This window comes from Thalassophryne amazonica, chromosome 2 (assembly GCF_902500255.1).
Source record: "Thalassophryne amazonica chromosome 2, fThaAma1.1, whole genome shotgun sequence".
Lineage (NCBI taxonomy): Eukaryota > Metazoa > Chordata > Actinopteri > Batrachoidiformes > Batrachoididae > Thalassophryne > Thalassophryne amazonica.
Genome location: NC_047104.1, coordinates 159,240,031 through 159,265,121, shown reverse-complemented (window position 1 = coordinate 159,265,121; position 25,091 = coordinate 159,240,031). Strand labels below are relative to the sequence as shown.

The window sequence follows — 25,091 nt, the reverse complement described above, 5'->3', positions numbered from 1 at the left end:
GGAAACTCCCAGCAGTCTGTCTATAGCAACATAACTAAGGGATGGTTCAGGGTCACCTCTGCAACTTTAGACCCCGGGTCTGGGGCCCACTGCATTCTATTAAAAAGAAATCAAAGTTGAATGAAAAAAGACAGACAGACATAGACAGCCCAAGTAAGAAGGATATACCAAGAGGGAGACTCACAACTCAAAGACACAACTTTGTTGCACAAAAACACTTTACAAATGACGAATTACAAGTGACGCAGAGAAGTTGGGCAAATGGTCAGCGACTGCATATGCCCTCTCACATGACCTATTGCATACCTACGAAGGACTCCCATCAGCAAACACATATCCAGAAAAGAACACCAGAATAAGCCAGCCGCTCACGCAAAAAGAGATATAGGAGTCAAACACCACCCCAACAAAGTAGGAGTCATACGCCACCCCAACAAATTGGGAGTCTTTCGCCACAACAACAAAAAGGGAGACATTCCCTGCCCCCCAAAAAAGGAGCCATTTACCACTCCAAGAGGCTTGGAGCTATTCACCACTTCAACCACAAAACAACATACAGGTGGACCCAGAGTAGTTGGAATTGGAAGAGGAATTGGCCAAGAAGACTGAGGAAACAAGGAGAATTGACATGAAAGAGCATCAGAAATTGATCAAATGGAATGAGGATAAAAGTTGAAAAGTATGCTCCAGAAAGTTAAATTGGGATTGGCTAGACTGGTCCCAGAAGGAACCACATTGACAGAGTTAAACTATGTGAATTATGGGGAGGTGATTGTCTAGTGGTTAAGCGTTGGGCTTGAGACCAGAGGATCCTTGGTTCAAATCCCAGCCTGACCGGAAAATCACTGCAGGCCCTTGGACAAGGTCCTTAATCCCCTAGTTGCTCCTGGTGTGTAGTGAGTGCCTTGTATGGCAGCACCCTGACATCGGGGTGAATGTGAGGCATTATTGTAAAGCGCTTTGAGCGTCTGATGCAGATGGAAAAGCGCTATATAAATGCAGTCCATTTACCATTCCATTTACCTCTCCCTCTCTCCCCAACCAGTCCCAGCAGAAGACTGCCCCTCCCTGAGCCTGGTTCTGCTGGAGGTTTCTTCCTGTTAAAAGGGAGTTTTTCCTTCCCACTGTCGCCAAGTGCTTGCTCACAGGGGGGTCGTTTTGACCGTTGGGGTTTTTCTGTAATTATTGTATGGCCTTGCCTTACAATATAAAGCGCCTTGGGGCAACTGTTTGTTGTGATTTGGCGCTATATAAATAAAATTTATTTGATTTTGATTTGATCCAGTATCCAATATAATTTGAGGAATTCACAGTCTGGTGAAGTAGGGACTTGAAGGTTAAAGCAGAGAACGGAGATAAGGGAGAGTGGAGGAGATGCGACCGCCCTTGTTGGAGTCCCAAGCAGATAGGAAAAGTTGGAGATGTTCATGCATTTATTCCCTGACTTGTCTAAAGAATTGAGTATTGTCGAGGCCCTGATGTCTGTTGGTGCTGCTGTGTGGATGAAGCATGACTGTCTGCGAGTGGACAGGATGCAATCCAAACCAAGTTACTTCTACAGCCAAGACTTGTACCCATTTGTGACCAAGAATCAAAGCCATGTCTACATATCCCATCCAGCTACCTGCTCTGCTTTGTCTCAATAGATTTTATACACAGAAAACCAGTGAGGAATGTTTGAAACATTCTGAAATCAGACTTGAACACGTAAACAGTGACCCTGGTGTATTCATAGTAAATATGATGCACATGGGCTGTTTTGTGTCTTATGACTGAGTGCTTTAAATGTGCAGCTGAGTGGGACGATGAAGCCAAAATATTAATTAAAGAACAACCAAGGAGTGACCTGATTTTTGGAGAAAAAGCATACCTTTGTTATCCTTGTCAACTAAACCAGAGTATTGAAGACATACTGACCAGTGCAGCCGGAACATTTGCCACTGTGACTCCAAATGGAGGAACTACACATCAGAATGGCTGTAATTCCTACATTGTTTTTGGTGTACACAGTCAAAGTTGTGTTACTGTCCAGTGTATGTCTGGACTTCACCGTTGTTGGTGTCTTAATACTGCTGCAGTTTTACTGTTATGTACAGTGGCAGCAAGAGAGTTTCAAGCTGTACAGCCTTTGGGTTTTTTAAGATTTTAAATCATTAAAATTTTTGTTTATTAGCCTTCATTAAAAGGATTCATAGTATGGCATTGCCCATATGATCAAAACTCACGTTGTCTACAAACAAATTAATAAATAGTTCCCCTGAAGGGTAACAGACAGCCTTATTGGGGTCGCTACCCGTACAGTCTGTGCTAGTGATGTCGTAGATCACGTGGGGTCATAGATCAAGCACATGTCAACATTCAGAGTGGTGATGTCAGCTGGGTGCTCGCTAGATCCAAATAATCCAACATGGCGGAAAATGCTCCAAAACAGCTTCATTATGTATAAATTGGTTTCTCATATATTTTGCAGCAGTTAGTGAGAAATCAACATTTCTAAATCTAAGAATGCTGTTTTTGTAACCAGATAACACCTCTGAAGTGATTTACAGGACACCTTACATCACACGAGGTCAAAGGTAACACCCAGTGATTTCAACAAGGCGTACAAATCTGTCCTGCTGCAGACGGCGTTAAAAGGACAATTAAACATTATTTATGGACTCCCCCCCACCCCAGGTAAACATGGACTCTTCGTTAAAATGAGCTGTAATTATGTAACACATTTCAAACATAAACCGACACTATCATGCTTGGATTTCAGTAGAAACTAAATTTGTCACTTTTGTGAAATTTGAAAGGCTGTACAGCTTTAAGAAATCTTTTACTTTTTTTTTTTTACTCTGAAATTGCTAGCACCTTTGCTTGCAGTCGGCAAAATGGCATATTGACTTGACACAACGTGTAAGACCTTAGTGTTGTCATATTATTAAGGTCCTCAGTGTTACATGCTTAATTTTGGAAAAAAACAGTTTTCTTTGTTTCTCTGCAGCTGAATGTGGACAGTAATGACCAGGGCTCTTATGTGGCAGTGATGGAAACGTTCACTAATCTGGGGCCGATTGTGGATATGTGTGTGGTCGACCTGGAGAGGCAAGGCCAGGGTCAGGTAATCTGGATCTCTGTTCTTCACTGTTATAATGAAACATTTATTCTCATCATTTATTTTCTACATTTGACAGCCAGCATAATGAGAAGAGTAAAGCACACAGTGCATCATTTTCATTAAAATAAATTTGCAACTCTAAAGACTTTTTTATGCCAGAGGATGCAGACGAGCTCAGCATCATAAACATCAGCTCTAGCCAGCATGGTTTTTTTTTCCTGTTTTTTTTTTTTTGTTGTTTGTTTGTTTTCTTGTTGTTGTTGGTGTCATTGTTGCCACCATTTGTCATCAGTTGGGTTTTGCTGTTCTGAGTTATTCCAGTTTAGGGTCATAAGAGAAGGGGTGGAGTAGAACATGCAGACTTAAATGGAATGGTAAATGGACTGCATTTATTTTGCTCTTTTCCATCTGCATCAGATGCTTAAAGTGCTTTACAATAATGCCTCACATTCACCACGATGTCAGGCTGCTGCCATGCAAGGTGCTCACAACACACCAATAGGGGATTAAGGACCTTGCCCAAGGGCCCTTAGTGATTTTCCGGTCAGGCTGGGATTTGAACCGAGGATCACTGGTCTCAAGCCTTAACGCTTTAACCACTAGACTATCACCTCCCCCAGACTTCACACAAGAGACTGAAGAGTACGTTATACTAAATTTTGACACGTTTTTGACACTTTCTACCAGTCTCGTATGTACGTACCTCAAAGTGATACTTGAGTGAAAAAGTAAAGTATCTGACATTTTCTGTACTTAAGTATGAAAATTAAATTTCTCATATAAAATGTACTTTAAGTAAAAGTATAGAGTAAAAGTAAGCGTGGAGAGTGAAAGGGCAACACGAAAAGAAAGCCAGTGTGATGTCTGGAGACACCAGGAGGGGGCCTCAGCCCCTTTAAAAGGCTGGATCCATCTCTGGCGGAGTAGTTGGTGTTGGTGACGGGATGAGCGAGCAACAGGTGGATGGATGTAGCCGTAAATAAAGTTGCTGTTCTTTTTCCTGGAAGGCCCACTCGCCCACTCGCGAACATTTCAAATAAAAGAAATGAAACGAAACAGAGCACGATCGGAGTTTACCATGGCGTGGTAAACTCCGATCGTGCTCTGGACTCCAGCAGGAGCGGATCTGTATATGTGTGTGCCTCAGCGTGCGCGCGTTTGGAGTCCAGAGCACAGGCGGACCCTCCACAGTCTCCTCTTCCTCAGCATGGGCGCAGAGTCAACGTCAGATTTTCTAGATTTTTTTTTTGTCTTTTAAACTCATTTTATGTCAAACACGGCACATGATGCTGCAGCAGTGGAAGGCGCTGCGCTCCGGCTGCAGAGGACTGTGTCTCTTCCCGTTGTACAGCTGCGTTCTTGCTTCACCTCTGCAAACAGGCATTGCCCAATCAAATTTGTTTTACTTTTATATTGTAGTAACGAGTAATGAAGATGTTTAAGAGAAATGTATCGGAGTAAAAGTATACATTTTATTGATGAAATGTAGTGGAGTAAAAGTGGAAGTCGCCAGTAATGTAAATAACAAAGTAATTTACATTACTTCGTACAGATACGAGGTCTGTGAGAAAAGTATCTGACCTTTTTATTTTATGCAAAAAATATATGGATTTGATTCATATGTTTTTACGTCAGCCACGCTTGAACCTTCGTGCGCATGCGTGAGTTTTTTCACGCCTGTCGGTTGCATCATTCACCTGTGGGCAGGCTTTGAGTGAGCACTGGTCACCCCTCTCGTCATTTTTTCATTGTCAGGAAATGGCGGAATGATTTGGGCTTTTTTTTTTCATCAGAATTTTTTCAGAAACTGTAGAGACAGGCAGCTGGAAACCATTCGGAAAATTCAGATGGCTTTCGGTGAAAATTTTATGGGCTTCACAGAGATTAAGGAGTGTTACTACAGCTTTAAGGACGGCCCACAATGGCGCACGGCGCACCGCACTCCAAGCCGCCATCGACAGGCAGAAACCACCATTTAATTTCTAAACGGATGGCTGTGTGGAGCCGGGGCCGTCGTGTGCAATTTCTCTGGTTATCACAAGAGCTGGACATCAGCCATTTTCCGGCAGATTTCACTTTTTACAAGAGATTTTGTCATGGAAAGCCGCGCGGAGGCTTCGCGCGTCACGACCGATTTGCTGATGAAGCGAGACAAAGGAACACCTCCGTTTCGGAGTGTCAGAGGACAAGTTGGGACATGCCTATCTCAGCTTTCAGTGCTTACCAGTGGCCATACCAAGTGAGTATAAGAGAAATTGTGGAGAGCTGAGCATGTCCCAACCTGTCCTCTGAAACTCCAAAACGGAGGTGTTCTTTGTCTCGCTCCATCAGCGAATCAGTCGTAACCCCTTTAAGGACCCCTTTAAGCGTCCTTAAAGGGGTCCTTAAATCTGTAGTAACAGTCCTTATTTTTTTTGCCACAACAGTAGAAGCAACTCTAACCCTAACTCGATACTTTTCAGGGCTTCCCTGTGCACGTGAAACTTTCCGTCAGTCCATTGTGACTTGGGAGACATGATGGGGAGACATAGATAGATTCTCAAGATTATAACACAATATTTGTAATGACGATACAGAAAAACTTTTATGATCGGAGGCTGACACGCTGCTTTCACTTTAATGGCCCAGTCACACTGCACGTGGCGATAGCTGAACAGAGGAAAAAAGTCACAAATCGTCAGTAATGGACACAGCTAACCAAAAAGTTAGCTTTGATAACAGTTAATCCATGAACTGAAAAGTTTTCTTTTAGAAAGAGAGGGGAAAAAAGGGGAGAGAAAAAAAGATAAATTATTTTCACAGCCATACACTCTTGCAGACATGTCACAGGAGATGTGCAAAGCAAAACAGTTTTGACTTATGGTTAAAATTTTAAACAAACAAATTCTGGGCAAGTTTTCGAAATTAACATTACCACTGTCGATTTTATAAAGTGAAAATATTAGCTTTCTGTTTTAGTTTTAAAGTAATGCACGAATTCTGAACATTTGATGTTAAACAGACACGTGGTGAAAGGCATTATGGGAAAATTCAAATGACCTGCTCGCATCACTACCCCCGCGGCAAAATGCAGAGAACGCTGTCATCTGCTGGAGTGTAAATAGACCTGTAATAGAAATGTAATTTGTGTGTGTGGTTTCAAATTCCGCAAAATTTCAAATTTTGCATTGCGACTATCTGATCAGGCTGCAATTTAACTGCTGCATTGCACATGAACAACAGCATTAACGTCCGTCCATCCGTTTTTGTCCGCTTCATCCGAGGTCGGGTCGCGGGGGCAGCAGCTCGAGCAAAGCCGCCCAGACCTCCCGATCCACACACACACCTCTCCCAGCTCCTCCGGGGGAACCCTGAGGCATTCCCAAGCCAGCTGCGAGATGTAGTCCCTCCAGCGTGTCCAGGGTCTTCCCTGGGGCCTCCTCCCGATGGGACGTGCCCGGAACACCTGTCCAGCGAGGTGTCCAGGGGGCATCCGAAAAATATGCCCGAGCCACCTCAGCTGGCTCCTTTCAATGTTCCACAGAATCTGAAAGTCTCACTGAGGCGGGGAGAGCATTTCACAAAACTGGAGCACGGTACAAAAAGGCTGTCTGTCCCTACCTTTTCCTCACCTTTGGGACACAGAGCAGTCCTGCATTCCGTGAGCACAAAGCCCGGGTTAGTACATAAGGTTTAACTAAATCAGCCAGATAGGCCGGTGCCAGTCCATGAACAACTCTGTAGGGCAATAGCAAACCCTTAAAATCTGACCTCGCAGAGACAGGTAACCAGTGAGTGGATGCCAAAATGAGGGTAATATGATTAAACCTTCTGCTTTGTATCAAGAGTCTGGCAGCAGCATTTTGAACCAGTTGAAGACCACTAGTACTGGACTGCGGCAATCCAGAAAATAAGGCTTTACAATAATCCAGTCTAGCAGAGATAAATGCATGTGTCAAAGACTCAGCATCAGCCACTGACAGGATGGGATAAATCCTCGCTATATTTTGCAAATGGAAGAAAGCAGTCCTTGTGATGTTGCTAATGTGGAGGTCAAAAGACAACGTAGGATCAAAAATTTCCCCAAGGTTCCTCACTTTGTCCTTATGATGTGTAACACACGAACCCAAGCTAAGGGCAAGCTGGTCAAATTGATGCCGATGTCTCACTCATTTCAGTCTTATCAGAGTTTAAAAGTAGGAAGCTACTAGACATCCAACTTCTCACTGATGCAAGGCAATCTTCTGATGATTTTATGTGGATGAGATTACCAGCAGTTATTGGCATGTACAGTTGAGTATCATCAGCATAGCAGTGAAAGGCAATCCCAAAACACCGCAGTATATGCCCAATGGGTGCTATATACAGGGGTGAGAAAAGCATGGGTCCCAAGACAGATCCATGTGAAATCCCAAACTTCATATCACTAAGACTGGAAGTAGTGTTATTGTACAAAACACAATGAGAACGACTGGACAGGTATGATATCAACCATGCAGGGGCACTCCCAGTAATCCCAAAATGATTCTCCAGCCTATCGAGCCTATCCACTGACTCAACATTCACCAAACTTGAAGTTAAAATTTCAGGCAATCTAGCTTTGAGTTCAGTCATAGTTGAAGGTTTAATACATCGCTGCAGTAATAGACAAGGTTGTTGCTCCACCAAATGCAGCAGTGTAAATGTAAACCTAATACGTAAGTAATCAGAGACCACCGATGCAAGATCCAAGATGTCAATATTTGTGACAGTAATACCACGTGCGAGAACCAAATCCAGGGTATTTCCACTAATGTGCGTTGAGTCCTGAATGTATTGCTGAAATCCTAATGCATCCACAATTTCCGTAAATGATTTGCAGAGGGGATCAGAAGGCTTATTTATATGAACATTAAAGTCAGCAATAATCTGGATGTTATCTGCACTAGTTGACAAGTTAGAGATGAACTCACCAAATTCATCTGAGAATTGAGAATATGGGCCAGGGGGCTTATAAACAGTGACAAATAACATAACTGATTTCCATTTTTATAACCCTTACAGTACGTAGCATCGTGGGTATAATGGAGAATCAGATGCTCAAATGAATTATATTTGTGATCCTAAACACTTAATAAGGTAAACCTGGATTTATAAATAAGAGCAACACCTTGCCTTGTCTCGCATCATGAGAAATGTGACTAAATGTGTACGCTGGTGGGGAGACAGCTGTAGGTTTGAGCCAGGTTTCACATAACCAAAGCATATCGGGGGTTAAGGACCTTGCCCAAGGGCCCTTAGTGATTTTCCAGTCAGGCTGGGATTTGAGCACAGGATGCAGACAAAAATTAAACATGTTTAATTTTTGTCTGCGTTGAGCACAGGATGCAGACAAAAACTAAACATGTTTGACAAAAATTAAACATGTTTAATTTTTTTCAAACATGTTTAATTTTTGTCTGCGTCCTGTGCTCAACAGAAAAAAATTAAACATGTTTAATTTTTTTCTGTTGAGCACAGGGATGCAGACAGGTTGTTGAGGTTTATAAGTTTTATATGGTGTTTAAAATGTCCAATTTCCATCATAGGTTATAATTATATTATTATATTAATACAATAACATGCTTTTGGGGGGCTGTATGCATTTTCAGAGGCCTGACGTCCGCGCGACAGATAATCTCTGGAACCTTGAGCAGTTTATGTTACAGCTGTAATAATACTGTTAGTGACATTCTAATGCAACAAAAGTACAAAGAAAATGCTCAGACTTCACCCAAATCACGCAACTACTGGATATGACAAGTATGAGATATTCTGTGATTATTTTTCTTCTTCTTAAATTTAATTTAAGGTTAGGATTAGCAGCGTTGAGTTGAGTTACACAGCATTGGGCTTGAGACCAGAGTATCCTCGGTTCAAATCCCAGCCTGACTGGAAAATCACTAAGGGCCCTTGGGCAAGGTCCTTAACCCCCAAGTTGCTCCCGGTGTGTAGTGAGCGCCTTGCATGGCAGCACTCTCAAATCAGGGTGAATGTGAGGCATTATTATAAAGCGCTTTGAGCGTCTGAGGCAGATGGAAAAGTGCTATATAAATGCAGTCCATTTACCATTTACAGTACTTTCACATTTTTGTTTCCTGCACTTTCACTTAAAATCATTATAGAAACTTTGCAGAATTTATGTAAAATGTAAAGTCATGAAAAATGTCAGCTACCTATTTTATAAACACAACCCAATCTAGAGCCCGTGGATCCCCGCGGACAACACGCTAGTTATGTGTGTATTTCTTTTCAGAAAAAAGAAGTTTATTTCTTTTTGGTCAGTTTTTACCCGAGGCCAGAGTATGGCCATTGGGGATTGTGCAGACTTTGCGTCTGTCTGTCTGTCTGTGTTCACCATAACTCCAGTCCTGTTACTGCCAGAGTCTTCAAATTCACAGGGAACATTCTGGGGACACAGACCTTGGACAAGTTCAAAGGTTGCTAACCTTGACCTATTTTAAGAGGTCAAAAGGCCACATTCTATTTCCTGTTTCCTGACTGAGGGTATTTTAGCATTTAGCATGTGTTATATTCTATTTTCCAATTCAGCTACTAGTCCAATAATACATATCTATGATTTCGATTGGCTAGTTACACTCCATTGCACATGTTAACAAATGTGGAAACACACACACACGGAGCCACTTGGCTCCCCCCCAGGGGACGAAGTAAGAATGTCTAATCTAGAAGAGCCGTACCTTACTGTCGGCTGTGGACCATCACATAGTCGTATTTATTCAAGTGCTTTAATGAAATTGTCTTCAGTCTTACTTTCCACAGTCATCCTGTTTGAATGTTGTAAATTCTGGTAAAACCCAGCAGAATGTGCAGTAATTTGATAGTGCGACACTGCAGAGTGACAGGCCGCGTCTTTCTTATCCTCTGTCCTTCTCTATGAATTTAAAGTGGGTTCAGAAATGGAATTAGTGCTTCCCCCACTACAATTTCAGCTAACACTTTAAAGTAATGATAAAAAGTAATTATACAGCACAGTTCAAACACCAACAAAACATCCTGACAGCTTATCTACCCCCCCCCCCCCCCCCCCCCACACACACACACACACACATATGGGGGAAAAAAAGACAAATATCCTTGATAATATGAAATGTTTTTGAAGGTTTTATAGAACCTACTAACAAAAATGTGTTTTTACTTCTTCATTTTGAGAGGCGGGGGTGGGGTGGGGGGGGGGTAGTTGGAATCACTTCTCCATGTGGTGGACTTAATTGAAGCACTGCACAAGGAAAATATTTCTGGACCGACGTCTTCAGGGGTGATGATTGTCCTGCTGCATTTGTTTGATGAGTCTTACTGTGTGGTCTTAACTTCACAAGCAGAACTATGATTCCTAACTATTCCTAAACTGCTTTTTGGGATTCAGTGAAGCTTTGCACAGCAGCAGCACACCATGTGAAGATCTACATTTTCCTGGGAAAGTCCTGTGTACATATTTTGAATGATTATTAGTGTTCATAATGAGCAATGTTTTGTTTTGTTTTTGTGGCTTTTTTTTGTATATTAAGTCCTAATGGAGTAGAAGTTGCAGGATCTCCCAAACCAGTAAAAAAAAGGCTGTGACACATTTTCAGAAAAACACGGTGCATCCTAGCACACCGTTATGTTTGTCTCCCAGGTGTTTTATGAATGTGCAACTTTTAAATGATGATCTGTGTGGCTCCACAGATACAAATAAAGTGACACAGTTTCTGTTGTCAACAGAATCGATTGTCCTTCCTTATGAAAATCAAATTTCATAACTATTACTATATACAGTGGGGAAAATAAGTATTTGACCCCCTGTCAGTTTTGCAGGTTTTCCCACCTACAAAGGATGTAGAGGTCTGTCATTTTTATCGTAGGTTCACTTCAACTGTCAGACAGAATCTAAAAAAATCCAGAAAATCACATTGTATGATTTTTAAATAATTAATTTGCATTTTATTGCATAAAATAAGTATTTGATCCCCTGTCAGTTTTGCAGGTTTTCCCACCTACAAAGGATCTAGAGGTCTGTAATTTTTATCGTAGGTACACTTCAACTGTGAGAGACAGAATCTAAAAAAAATCCAGAAAATCACATTGTATGATTTTTAAATAATTAATTTGCATTTTATTGCATAAAATAAGTATTTGATCCCCTAGAAAAACAGAGCTTAACAATTGGTACAGAAACATTTGTCTGCCATTACAGAGGTCAGATGTTTCCTGTAGTTTTTCACCAGGTTTTCACACACTGCAGCAGGGATTTTGGTCCACTCCTCCATACAGATCTTCTCTAGAGCTTTCAGGTTTGGAGTTTCAGCTCCCTCCAAAGATTTTCTATTGAGTTCAGGTCTGGAGACTGGCCAGGCCACTGCAGGACCTTGAAATGCTTCTTATGGAGCCCCTCCTTAGTTGCCCTGGCTGTGTGTTTGGGGTCGTTGTCATGCTGGAAGACCCAGCCATGACCCATCTTCAATGCTCTTACTGAGGGAAGGAGGTTGTTTGCCAAAATCTTGCAATACATGACCCCATCCATCCTCCCTTCAATACGGTGCAGTCGTTCTGTCCCCTTTGCAGAAGAGCACCCCCAGAGTATGATGTTTCCACCCCCATGCTTCACGGTTGGGATGGTTTTCTTGGGGTTGTTCTCATCCTGTAAACATGGTAAGTGGAGTTGATTCCAAAAAGCTCTATTCTGGTCTCATCTGACCACATGACCTTCTCCCATGCCTCCTCTGGATCATCCAGATGGTCACTGGTGAACTTCAAACGGGCCTGGACATGTGCTGGCTTGAGCAGGGGGACCTTGCTGCCCTGCAGGATTTTAAACCATGACAGCATCATGTGTTACTAATGTAATCTTTGTGACTGTGGTCCCAGCTCTCTTCAGGTCATTGACCAGGTCCTCCTGTGTAGTTCTGAGATCTGGCATGGAATCCCAGACCGTGGGAGACTGACAGTCATCTTGTGTTTCTTCCACTTTCTAATAAATAATCATAACAGTTGTTGTCTTCAACCAAGCTGCTTGCCTGTTGTCCTGTAGTCCATCCCAGCCTTGTGCAGGTCTACAGTTTTGTCCCTGGTGTCCTTAGACAGCTCTTTGGTCTTGGCTATGGTGGACAGGTTGGAGTGTGATTGATTGAGTGTGTGAACAGGTGTCTTTTATACAGGTAACAAGTTCAAACAGGTGCAATTAATACAGGTAAAGAGTGCAGAATAAGAGGGCTTCTTAAAGAAAAATTAACAGGTCTGTGAGAGACAGAATTCTTGCTGGTTGGTAGGTGTTCAAATACTTATTTTATGCAATAAAATGCAAATTAATTATTTAAAAATCATACAATGTGATTTTCTGGATTTTTTTTTTTTTAGATTCTGTCTCACAGTTAAAGTGAACCTACAATAAAAATTACAGACCTCTACATTCTTTGTAGGTGGGAAAACCTGCAAAACTGACAGGGGGTCAAATACGTATTTTCCTGACTGTACGTATGTGCATATGTTAAGATGGGTGGGTGTTTAGTGTGACGTTTTTTGACTTTGATGATGCTTCTTGTTTGGTGTCAGTGAGGCACTGCAGTAAGACGAGGTGGTGTCAGAACGTGTTTGTTGGCAGGCCCGTGGTTCCAGAGGCAGCTGCCCACTACAGCAGCCAGGTTTGGTCACAGACCAGCACAAAAATAAACCTCTGGGTGTATTCAGCCACTCCGGCTCATCTTTGTCTGTCCAGAGCCAGGGGAAAAACAAACAACAAGAAAATTAAAATTCACATGGGAGATGCTTTATTTTGTAGCCAGACATGAGGTGATATGATTGTATTTAGTTTACACACGTGGTTCTGTGTTAATACAGATGTTTCAGTGTTGTAACAAAACAGTTGTATTTCAATCTGCTCCGTCTCCGTCTCCTGCAGCTGGTAACGTGTTCTGGTGCATTCAAGGAAGGCTCGCTTCGAATTATCCGTAACGGCATTGGGATTCATGAGCACGCCAGCATTGACCTGCCTGGAATCAAAGGTTAGTGTGTTTCCGGGTCTCCTCCCCCACTCCACTTTTTGTGGATGATGATTCAGCGCTGACTTAACAGCAGAGCCGCATCTGTTTGCTTGCCAAAGCGTGGTGCCAGCTGTTGGCAGTCCAAGCTCAGCGTGTGCGAGTGAGCAGATGGCTCTGGTTGTGTGGAGCAGTGCCACTGACAGGTTGGGAGTGTTTGTTTTCATTTAGTCAGCCCGTTTACATAGTAACATGGCCCATGCTAAAGTGTTGCGTTGAAGAATGAAGTGCTAACACTCCCAGGCTGTCTGTGTCCCAGTAAATGAAGTTCTTCTCCTCAGCCTCTTCTCTCAAGTTGAAGTCAGACCCACACAGGACAGTCCAGCTCCGCTTGTCCTCGTCGGGCTTCAGCTGTTTATCGACTGTCTCTGGCATTAAAGCCTCCTGCCCCCGGCCTTTAGACGAGAGCCAATTATTCACTCCCCAATCAATGGCGCCCTGAGAGGAAGCTGCCATCTTTAGACCTGCCAACATGCTGCAATTGACAGATAAATATCGGCTGGGAGACTCGGTGAACATGTTACTTTGCCTCCTGTGTAGGATGTTGCAGACAGCAGCACTTGTTTTTCACACTCTTTGTAAAAATTCCCTTTAAGGTTTATGGCCACTGCGCTCTGAGGCAGGAAGAGGCACAGACGACATGCTGGTGCTGTCGTTTGTGGGCCAAACACGGTGAGCATGCAACACACACACACACACGGCCGCTTTCCTCAAGTCCTCATCTCTTGTCTAAGACCACATCTCTCCCACCAGAGTGCTGATGCTGAGTGGGGAGGAGGTGGAAGAGACGGAGCTCCCAGGCTTCGTAGACAATCAGCAGACCTTCTACTGTGGCAACGTGGCACATCAGCAGCTCATTCAGGTTTGCACACGAACATCCACGGACACACTGCTCTGCTCACATGCAGCACCACAGCATCTTTAATGCCTCAGGCTCATTTGGCTCTTCTGGAGTCAGCTGGCTCGTGGTGCTTGCAGATCTTATTTCCAGTCCAGAATATCAGCTGCATTCACACATTCCAAATGTCATTTTTTTAAAATGAGTCCTATACAAGATATGCAGCACGGTGCCTGAAACATTCATTAGAGAAAGAGATGGTCTTGAATATGGAGTGAGTAAAAGTGGGTTTTACACTTAGAGATGAATATTGTGCTTCATTTAAATTCCACTTTAGCACCACCTATCTGAGATGATGAGAACTGCTCTAAACTCTGCCAGCTGCCAAACCCTCAGACAGAAATCTTTGGGTTCTTATGACAACTTTGCTTCTGTCTTAACCCCTTAAGCCCTCGAGCCTATTTCACCAAAATCATATTCCCATATAGTTAGGGCCCGAGTAGGCAACGTCCTACGAGGACCCTATTGTAATTGTGCTGTTTATTATTATTATTATTATTATTCTCACTCTTGAAATCGAAATTTCGGCCTCTTCCCATGCTCAAAAACTCACCAAACTTTCCAAAGTCGTCCGGCTGGATCCGAAATTCGATATTTTGGGGGCGTCGCACATGGTCGCAGAAAAATTGCGAAATAGCGCCCCCTAGAAATTTTCAAAAACCCCTCCGCATTGGCCTTTTTTCGTCGTAGCCTCACGAAATTCGGTACACATATTTACCATGCCAGGACGCACGAAAAAGTCTCTTACTGTCATGGTGAAAATCAATTTCATTCCACTTCTAAAACATGCAGAACAAATTGGTGAACGTAGGCGATGAACGCCGTGAAGTTACGCGTAACGGCGTCCGTGTGGCGGCGTGCCGAATATTGCCTATTCACCATGAAATTACGTTCTTCATTTTGACGGCTTTAATTTTGTCACATCATCATGAAAATTGATACACAGGTCGAGCACGACAACCTCTTACAATTCATAGGGGCGTCGCCCATGGGCGGGGCAAAATGCCTCAATAGCGCCCCCTTGAAACTTTCAAAAACCCCTCCCCTTAGGGGTTTTTTTTTGGAGTAGGGAGATGAAAATTGGTACACGTCTTTCATAGACGTACAAAAAAGTCTCTGCCACCATGAGTCTACTCCAAACAGGAAGTCGGCCATTTTGAATTTTCTTCTCGTTTTGGCGTGATTTCCACATGTTGTATTTGAACGAACTCCTCCCAGGGATTTTGTCCAATGCACTTCAAATTTCTTTGACAGCGTCCAAAGATGATACTGAACAAAAGTTACCGAAAGCTTTTCTCTATGTTGAAGGGTGTGGCCGCTATGGTGCCGCCATTTTGACCCTTTGCCATGGAACATCAAGTCATGATAACTCCTTCATGCTTTGCCTGATTGACTTGTAACTTCACATGTATGATGACGGTTGGCCCCTGAACACACCCAGCCCCTCTGTTTGTACACTGAGTGCCCCCTAGTGGATGAACAATCAACATGTCATAACTCCTGGATGCATTGTGTGATTTGTTTAAAATTTTAACTGTGTGATGAGTGGTTGCCCCTGCATGCACATGCCCACATGTGGTCACAAGGGCACCCACTGGCCAGGTTAGGCGGTTGCGCGGAACGAGGGCCCGTATATGACTGCTTGCAGTCCTAGTTATTATTATTATTATTATTATCACTCTTGAAATCGAAATTTCGGCCTCTTCCCATGCTCAAAAACTCACCAAACTTTCCAAAGTCGTCCGGCCGGATCCGAAATTCGATATTTTGGGGACGTCGCACATGGTCGCAGAAAATCCGCGAAGTAGCGCCCCCTAGGAATTTTCAAAAACCTCTCCGCATTGGGCTTTTTTCGTCGTAGCCTCACAAAATTCGGTACACATATTTACCATGCCAGGACGCACGAAAAAGTCTCTTACTGTCATGGTGAAATATCGACAGGAAGTCGGCCATTTTGATTTTAAGTTTCGATTTTGAGCAAATTTTTGCCATTTTTGGCCATTTCCACTACTTACATTTGAACGAACTCGTCCTAGGGATTTCATCCGATCGTCTTCAAATTTGGTCAAAATCATCACAACACAATGGTGATCAAAAGTTATCAAAACATTCTAATTAAGTCAAAAGGCGTGGCTGCTAGGGGTCGTCAAACTTTGGCGAGCTTTTTGGAGCACGCCATTTCACTTCGAACGGCTGTCACGCCCACATACTTCATCGTAGATCCTTCAAACTTGCTGGACATGATGAGGGCTCCGCCCTGAACGTCTACATATCTTAAGTTCCCACCTGCGCCATAGCGCCCCCAGTGGTGGCAGGAAATGTCCTATTTTTACTTTAAGAGGTCCTGATGTCACATACTTAACCCAATCAGCTTCATTCCACTTCTAAAACATGCAGAACAAATTGGTGAATGTAGGCGATGAACGCCGTGAAGTTACGCGTAACGGCGTCCGTGTGGCGGCGTGCCGAATATTGCCTATTCGCCATGAAATTACGTTCTTCATTTTGACGGCTTTAATTTTGTCACATCATCATGAAAATTGATACACAGGTCGAGCACGACAACCTCTTACAATTCATAGGGTCGTCGCCCATGGGCGGGGCAAAATGCCTCAATAGCGCCCCCTTGAAACTTTCAAAAACCCCTCCCCTTAGGGGTTTTTTTTTGGAGTAGGGAGATGAAAATTGGTACACGTCTTTCATAGACGTACAAAAAAGTCTCTGCCACCATGAGTCTACTCCAAACAGGAAGTCGGCCATTTTGAATTTTCTTCTCATTTTGGCGTGATTTCCACATGTTGTATTTGAACGAACTCCTCCTAGGGATTTTGTCCAATGCACTTCAAATTTCTTTGACAGCATCCAAAGATGATACTGACCAAAAGTTATCGAAAGCTTTTCTCTATGTTGAAGGGTGTGGCCGCTATGGTGCCGCCATTTTGACCCTTTGCCATGGAACATCAAGTCATGATAACTCCTTCATGCTTTGCCTGATTGACTTGAAACTTCACATGTATGATGACGGTTGGCCCCTGAACACACCCAGCCCCTCTGTTTGTACACTGAGCGCCCCCTAGTGGATGAACAATCAACATGTCATAACTCCTTCATGCATTGTGTGATTTGTTTCAAGTTTTAACTGTGTGATGAGTGGTTACCCCTGCATGCACATGCCCACATGTGGTCACAAGGGCACCCACTGGCCTGGGTAGGCGGTCGCGCGGAACGAGGGCCCGTATATGACTGCTTGCAGTCCTAGTATGAGTTATTTCTCAGCTTGTACAAGGTCAAAAATGCAAAAGTTTGGATCAGCTAAAAGACAGGTTCTGGGGGATGTTGTGGATGCAAAAAAATTGAAGTAAATAATCCTTGGTAGGAGTAAATGAGTTTTTTTTTTCCCCGAAAAAATGAATTCCGATTTATGTCTTTATTTGCTTGGCGTTTCAGCTGTGGTTAGTTGATATGTGATTGAAGTGGATACTTTTGTAGAGGAGACTTCGCTTGACATTTTGAGGTTTAATAAGTGTATGTTGGAGTCAGCATTGGTTAGTTATTAGTGTTGAAATGTTCCAAAACAGGACAAGTCCCCAAATTTGGGGACTCTGGGATTTAAGAGGTTAAGGCTGGCAGGTGTGTGTGTGTGTGTGTGTGTGTTCAATGTAGTTAAACTCTTTATTCTGGCTGATGTAGGATTTGTTCCTTGTGCTGTAAAAAACAAAACAAACAAACAAAAAAACAAGGTTCTGTTTAAACTAGCAAATATCAGTCATTCCATGAAAGCGTCTGAGGAACTGGTTGACATCATTTTTCCTCAGAATCAAATAATATCAATATGACAAATCTGCACCACCTTTTGGTTTTGGCCACCCCTCCTCGTTTATTTTCATTTGTCTTTTTTTTAAAACATCGAGATTTCCTTCATTAAATTACCATGAAAGTACATATTAAATTTGTTGTCATCTTAATCTGAGGGGTTTTTATTTTATCATGTACTGATGATCTCTTTGTAGCAGAATCAATCCAGTGATCAAATGAATATTGAATGAACGAAATAGATTTTTTTATCAAGTGTACCGGCGGTGGAAAGTCCTCATATTTTAGCAACTTTCACATTAAACATTCCAGAGCTATCACGAATACACATCCATCGTTTACAACCCCAATTCCAATAAAGTTGGGACATTGTGTAAAATGTAAATAAAAACAGAATACAATGATTTTCAAATCCTCTTCAACCTATATTCAATTGAATACGTCATGTCATGTTTATTTGAAATGGGACATAATGAACATAGGTACATGTAAATATGCCAGATTATAGCAGGATGCTATTTTCCATCCATAGTCCCAGTAACATAGAAACGGACTAAGAACACACAACATACCAAAACAAATCAATCATGACAGAAAACAATTAAAACAGAATATACATACAAATATTTAGAAATTCAAAGTAGCAACAATTGATCGTTAATAAGCAGCCGACAGGTGGAGGAACCAAAAGATTTTTATGATGATGGGTGATTGAGGTGCAAAAGTTCTGTATTAAAGTGACAAGTGCTACGTGCAAAGTGCTTCAGTGCCTGGTTGAATTGGGTATTACAGTACTGGGTTGTACTGCACGTTGCCCAATACACTCATTTGCACGTGCACAAGTGTAAATATTGCACAGGGTGTCCTACACAAGTTTATTGTGTAAAAACGACTAAACCGTAGTTTAGGGCATTGTGTACATATAACTGGAAAAAAAAAAAAAAACTTGAGTGGTGCCTCCACAGTTAGGCTACAGATGGTTGCATGTCTGATTTGCCAGTAACCAAATGTTCAATTGTCCTTTGAAGGTACTGAAAGTGGTGATCTCCCTGATTGTGACTGGGAGGTTGTTCCAAGCTTGTCCACCTTTTATGGATAGTACGTTCTGACCAAAGGAATACACCACAAAGACAAGATATTTAATGTTCAGACTGATAAACTTTGTTTTTGTTCAAATATTTGCTCATTTTGAAAAGGATGCCTGCAACACATTTCAAAAGGACCGGTAAAGTTGCTCAAAGAACACCTTTTTGGAACATTCAACAGATGATCAGGTTAATTGGAAACAGGTGAGTGTCATGATTGGGTATAAAAGGAGCATCCCCAAAAGTCTCAGCCGTTCACAAACAAAGATGATAATATAATCAGAAGAGTCAGAGAATCTGCATAACTTTCTACACGTAAGCAGCAAGGCCAAAAACCACCATTGAATGCCTGTGACCTTTGATCCCTCAGGCGGCACTGCATTAAAAACCGACATCATTGTGTAAAGGATCTTACCACGTGGGCTCAGGAACACTTCAGAAAACCATTGTCAGTTAACACAGTTCGTCACTACATCTACAAGTGCAAGTTAAAACTCTACCATGCAAAGTGAAAGCCAAACATCAACAACATCCAGAAACACCACCACCTTCTCTGGGCCTGAGCTCATTTGAAATGGACAGACACAAAGTGGAAAAGTGTGCTGTGATCTGATGAGTCCACATTTCAAATTGTTTTTGGAAATCATGGACGTCGTGTCCTCTGGACAAAAGAGGAAAAAGACCATCCAGATTGTTACCAGTGCAAAGTTCAAAAGCCAGCATCTGTGATGGTATGGGGGTGTGTTAGTGCCCATGGACAACTTACACATCTGTGATGGCACCATCAATGCTGAAAGGTACATCCAGGTTTTGGAGCAACACATGCTGTCATCCAAGCAACGTCTTTTTCAGGGACGTCCCTGCTTATTTCAGCAAGACAATGCCAAGCCACATTCTGCACGTGTTACAACAGCGTGGCTTCGTAGTAAAAGAGTGGGGGTACTAGACTGGCCTGTCTGCAGCATATCTTGTCTTTGTGGTGTATTCAGTTGAATATAGGGTGAAGAGGATTTGCAAATCATTGTATTCTGTTTTTATTTAGAGGTTACTTGATTGCTATGGTCAGTTTGACAAAAGTAAGATATCTCTAAATAGATTGTGATAACTTGCTGTGCAGAGGTGGACCCTGGGTCAGGGTCCAGTTGATTAATGACATTTCTGTCACTACACATACTGTAGGTCCTGGTCTGTCTGTGACAGAGCAGATGGCCCAAACACCCGTCATTCCAACTTAACTGTGTCCCAACCTTTTAATTTGTGCATTTGTTCTTAAATCTGTGTTGTGCCTCTGATGTTGCCAGATTACTGAGGCTAAGCTAAAGCTCCTAAAAACAGACCTAAGCATTATCAACATAGATTAACAGGACGTGTTTGGGAAACATTGCATATTTGAAATAAGTGTTGTTACGTGCACATCAAAGCACAATAAAACATAGCGCCTTAAAATGAGAGCGGAATAGTGGCCACTTGTTGGATCTGATTGGATTAAAAAGATGTGCATAAATGAAGCAGCGATTTTCCACAGTTTGGAAAGTCAAACATTCAGTAAGTAATTCGATTGAATAATGTTTTTTCCACAGTTCGTTACCAGAACTCAGAAGAAGCTCCAGAGTTGAAATATTGATCAAAGACTAAATATATTTCCTCACATATATTTTAACATCATTTTGTAAAACAAAAATTCTGTTATGACAGAATGATTTAACAATACACATTAATTTCAGTCAGCAAAGTAGAATAACGCAAACGTGCACCCACTGCGTTACAACAATATTTGGTTTGAGGTGGCATGATGTAAAATTGTATTATTCATTATGTAATTGTCTGAAGTTCTCATTATTGACAACATCCTTATTGTCATTTCCCAGACATGCTGTAAGTGACAACTGTGTCTGTTCCTCTAGATCACGTCTGGCTCTGTGCGCTTGGTGCACCAGGACAGCAAGGCGTTAGTCAGTGAGTGGAAGGAACCGCAGGCCAAGAACATCAGCGTGGCTGCCTGCAACCACACCCAGGTGGTGCTCGCTGTGGGACGGGCCCTGTTCTACCTGCAGATCTTGGCTGGAGAGCTCAAACAGATCAGGTAGCTGAGACACTGATGTTTATCAGCCTGCGTATCCTCTCAAATGGATTTGCTGATTGCGTCGCTTCCCGTCGTTTCTGTGTGTAGTTTGCATGTTATCCCCATGTCTCTGTGGGTTTCCTCTCACAATCAAAAACATGGTTATTTAGGGTCTGCTCCTTTCTCTGCCCCTGAGCAAGGCAGCATCTCTACATCTGCAGTTGGTCCCCGGGCTCTGGGCTGTGGCTGCACACTGCCCCCAGTGGCTAACTGTAAATAGGATAGTAGAGGACAAATTTCATTGTATATATGTGCAATGACAATAAAGGCTCCATTAATGTGACATAGGTTTTACCTGCCAGTAACCACAATTTTAATATCAATGTAGACTGTGAAGACTCAGGTCTAGCTAGCTAATCAGGAAATAAAACAAGGAAGCTGAGTGATTGTGCATGCTATAAATAAACGGTGTGGTGGACTTTCAACACATAATGGACATTGTGGATATAATTCACCATACCAAGTGTCATCACATGTGAAAACACGCCGAGATGTGTGAAGTGCTTATGAAAGTGTCTCACCCCCTTTGATATTTTCCTATTTTTCAGGACCCCTGCATGGGTGCTGATGCTCATCCCAGCCATTCCACACTCAACTGCAAACTGACCCAGTGAGTGTTGGAGGTCACAGGCTGATGAAGTCAGCAAGACCACATCATCTGCAAAAAGCAGTGATGAGACCCTGAGTCCACCAAACTGAAGACTCTCCTCCCCCCCAATTAACCCTCACTACCCTGTCCATGAATACCACAGACGTGATTGCTGACAAGGCGCAGCCTTGGCAGAGGCCAATACCCCACTAGAAACGAGTCCGACTTACTGCCAAGGACCCGAACACAGCTCTCACTTTGCGAGTACACACACAGTATCTCCTGAGGTACCCGATCATATGCCTTCTCCAAGTCCACAAAACACATGCAGACTGGATGGGCATACTCCCAGGCACCCTCCAGGATCCTTGCGAGAGTAAAGAGCTGGTCGGTTGTTCCATGACCGGGACGGAACCTGCATTGTTCCTCAGAGGTTTGACTATCGGCCGAACCCTTCTTTCCAGCACCCTGGAGTAGACTTTACCAGGGAGGCTGAATAGTGTGATGCCCCGTAGTTGGCACACACTCTCTGGTCGCCTTTTTTTAAAGATGGGGACCACCACCCAGGTTGCCACTCCTTAGGCACTGTCCCAGACCTCAATGCAATGTTGAAGAGATGTCTCATCCAAGACAATCCCTCCACACCCAGAGCCTTCAGCATTTCTGGACAGATCTCATTATCCCCCGGGGCCTTGCCACTGTGGAAATTACTGAAAATCCTCCATCAGCTTCCAGCTCTGCCCCTACTATAGAGGGTGCTACGGTCTGATGCACGAGTTCCTCACAGTGTTCCTTCCAGTGTTGGACTACATCCTCAGTTGAGGTCAACAGAGTCCCAACCTTACTGTAGACAGCTTGGCTGGTTCCCCATTTTCTCCTCCTGAGGTGCCTCACGGTCCGCCAGAAGCACCTTGGTGCGGACAGAAAGTCCTTCTCCATGGTTGCTCTGAACTCCTCCCACACCCGCTGCTTTGCCTCCCCCACAGCCGAGGCTCCTGCCCTTTGGGCCTGGCAATACCTTGCAACTGCCTCTGAAGTCCTCATAAATAACATATCCCAGAAGGACTCCTTTTTCAGTTGGATGGCTTCCCTGACCACCGGTGTCCACCACGGTGTTCAAGGGTTGCCGCCCCTTGAGGCACCTAAGACCTTCAGGCCACAGCTCCCCGCTGCAGCTTCAGCAATGGAAGCCTTAAACATTGCCCATTCTGGTTCAATGCCCCCAACTTCCACAGGGATGCTAGAAAAGCTCTGCTGGAGGTGTGAGTTGAAGATCTGTCAGACATTGGACTCCTCCGGACAGTTCCATTTCACCCGTACTATCTGCTTGGGCTTACCAGGTCTGTCCAAAGTCCTCCCCCACCCTCTGATCCAACTCACCACCAGATGGTGATCAGTTGACAGTTCTGCCCCCTCTTCACTAGAGTGTCCAGAACATGCGGCCTCAAATCGGATGATGCGATCACAAAAATGAACATCGATCTTTAATCTCGGGTGCTCTGGGACCATGTACACTTATGCGCATCCTTATGTTTGAATATGGTGTTCGTTGTGGACAGTCCATGACTAGTACAGAAGTCCGATAACAAATGACTGCGTGGGTTTAGATCGGGGAGGCCGTTCCTCCCAATCACACCTCTCCAACTGTCTCTGTCATTGCCCACGTGTGCGTTGAAGTCCCACACTGGAGCCCCACAGCTAGCCTGTGCTGGCCGGGTCTGGCTCATTGAGGCCCTCGACTTTCACTGCCACCCGTGGGACAGTGCATGCGACCACAGTGGTTCCCCCTGTGGGTGGTGAGCCCACAGGGTGTGCAATACAAAGTACCCTTTTAAATTTGTATCTTAATTTTTAACAGCTGACCTATTGTTTCACCCTCATCAGTACACCTCACAGAACGGACCTGATCCACATCGACCTCGATACTAGTTTATGCCTGTTTGATGCTGTCTAGTCATGATGTTTATTAAGATCTTTCTTTATTACACAAAAAAACTTAATATTATTGCACATAATGTTGTAATTTCTAATTCTACTCTACAACACAGTGCCCACAGTGTGATGTGTGTCTGCTGTCAGATCTCAGAAGCTCAGCAGAGTGGGTCCTGGTTAGAGCTTTGATGGGAGTCTTCTGGGGAAGACCAGGGGCTGTGTGTGTTGCTCCGGATAAAACTGGAGTTGTCAGGAAGTGCATCCAGCCTAAAACTTGTGTCAAATCCCAATGTGGATCTGCTGAATCCACTGTGGAGAGTCTGTACAAAGTGGGATCAGCCGCAAGGCAAAGGACCTGTCATGATCTCAGTGGTACCGTGCTGCTGATACGTCCTTTGCACTAGTGAAGACAATTTATTAAAAGTATATTACATGTGAGATTTATGGGGATGTTGAAGTCATAACTGCCCAGTTCTTTATTGGGTCAAAGAGGACATGATGGCATTGATTCAGTTTCAGTGCTCATATTGATCTATGCTGGAATGTTGAATGTAGAACTCTTTCCCCTCAGACATACTCGTCATATGAACGCTGACTGTAGAATGTGATTTTCACGTTAACTGTAGCGCTGTTGGTCAGCATGTCCTGGGTTCAGACAGCAGTGCGCCTCCTCCTCACTGAGACTCAGCCGGCTGTCCAGAGTTAAACATCAGATATCTGAAAGTTTTCAAACGCAAAATACAATTGAAAATGTGGATTTTATTGATTCTGATATATCACTGAGTAGAGAAAAATAATCTTTAAAAATATGAATAAACTCAGCCGGGGGTCTGTGCAGAACCCCACTGAAAACGTTTACTGAGACCCGATGATGGCACCAAATTACAGACTCATCTTTAGTGTAATGTGTATGCATTCACTAAAGTATACACACCTTGGATTGTGTGTGTGTGTGTGTGTGTGTGTGTGTGTGTGTGTGTGTGTGTGTGTGTGTGTGTGTGTGTGTGTGTGTGTAAAATGAAAAAGAAATCATTATAAAGACTGTTGCCATGATAGGATTTGTTTATGAATTCAAATGATGTTGTTTGAGCCAGTAGCATTTTTCAGTTTTATTTTCTCCTGATAGAAAACATTTCCTGCTTAGCATTTGCTGAGTGTCATGTTGTGTTTGTTGTGTTTTCTCTTTCTTGTTCCACTGAGTTTGTATTTTCTCTCTGTCAGTACCACAGAGATGGAGCATGAAGTGGCGTGTTTGGACATTACACCCCTGGGGGAGGCGGGTGGCGAGTCTCCGCTCTGTGCTGTGGGACTCTGGACTGACATCTCGGCCCGTGTGCTCAAACTGCCCTGTTTCACCAACCTGCACAAGGAAATGCTGGGAGGAGGTGAGAAGAAGAAGAGGAGGAGGAGGCGGGGTTTATTCTTGAATGAATGAATTTATTTGGCACACAAACTCAGCAGTAACAAAAAAAAACTGATACACAAGGCAATTCCACAGTGACACGTGTGACCAAA

General features: G+C 43.3%; 1 protein-coding gene across 1 annotated transcript in view; it reads left to right on the top strand.

Moving 5' to 3' along the window:
- ddb1 (damage-specific DNA binding protein 1) overlaps nt 1–25,091 on the top strand; it is a 260,804-nt gene that overhangs the window by 127,836 nt on the left and 107,877 nt on the right. The window contains exons 9-14 of the mRNA XM_034160167.1: nt 2,990–3,106; nt 12,999–13,101; nt 13,734–13,809; nt 13,891–13,999; nt 20,838–21,016; nt 24,798–24,961. Coding sequence (XP_034016058.1) covers nt 2,990–3,106; nt 12,999–13,101; nt 13,734–13,809; nt 13,891–13,999; nt 20,838–21,016; nt 24,798–24,961 — 748 coding nt within the window. The remainder of the gene's footprint in view (nt 1–2,989; nt 3,107–12,998; nt 13,102–13,733; nt 13,810–13,890; nt 14,000–20,837; nt 21,017–24,797; nt 24,962–25,091) is intronic.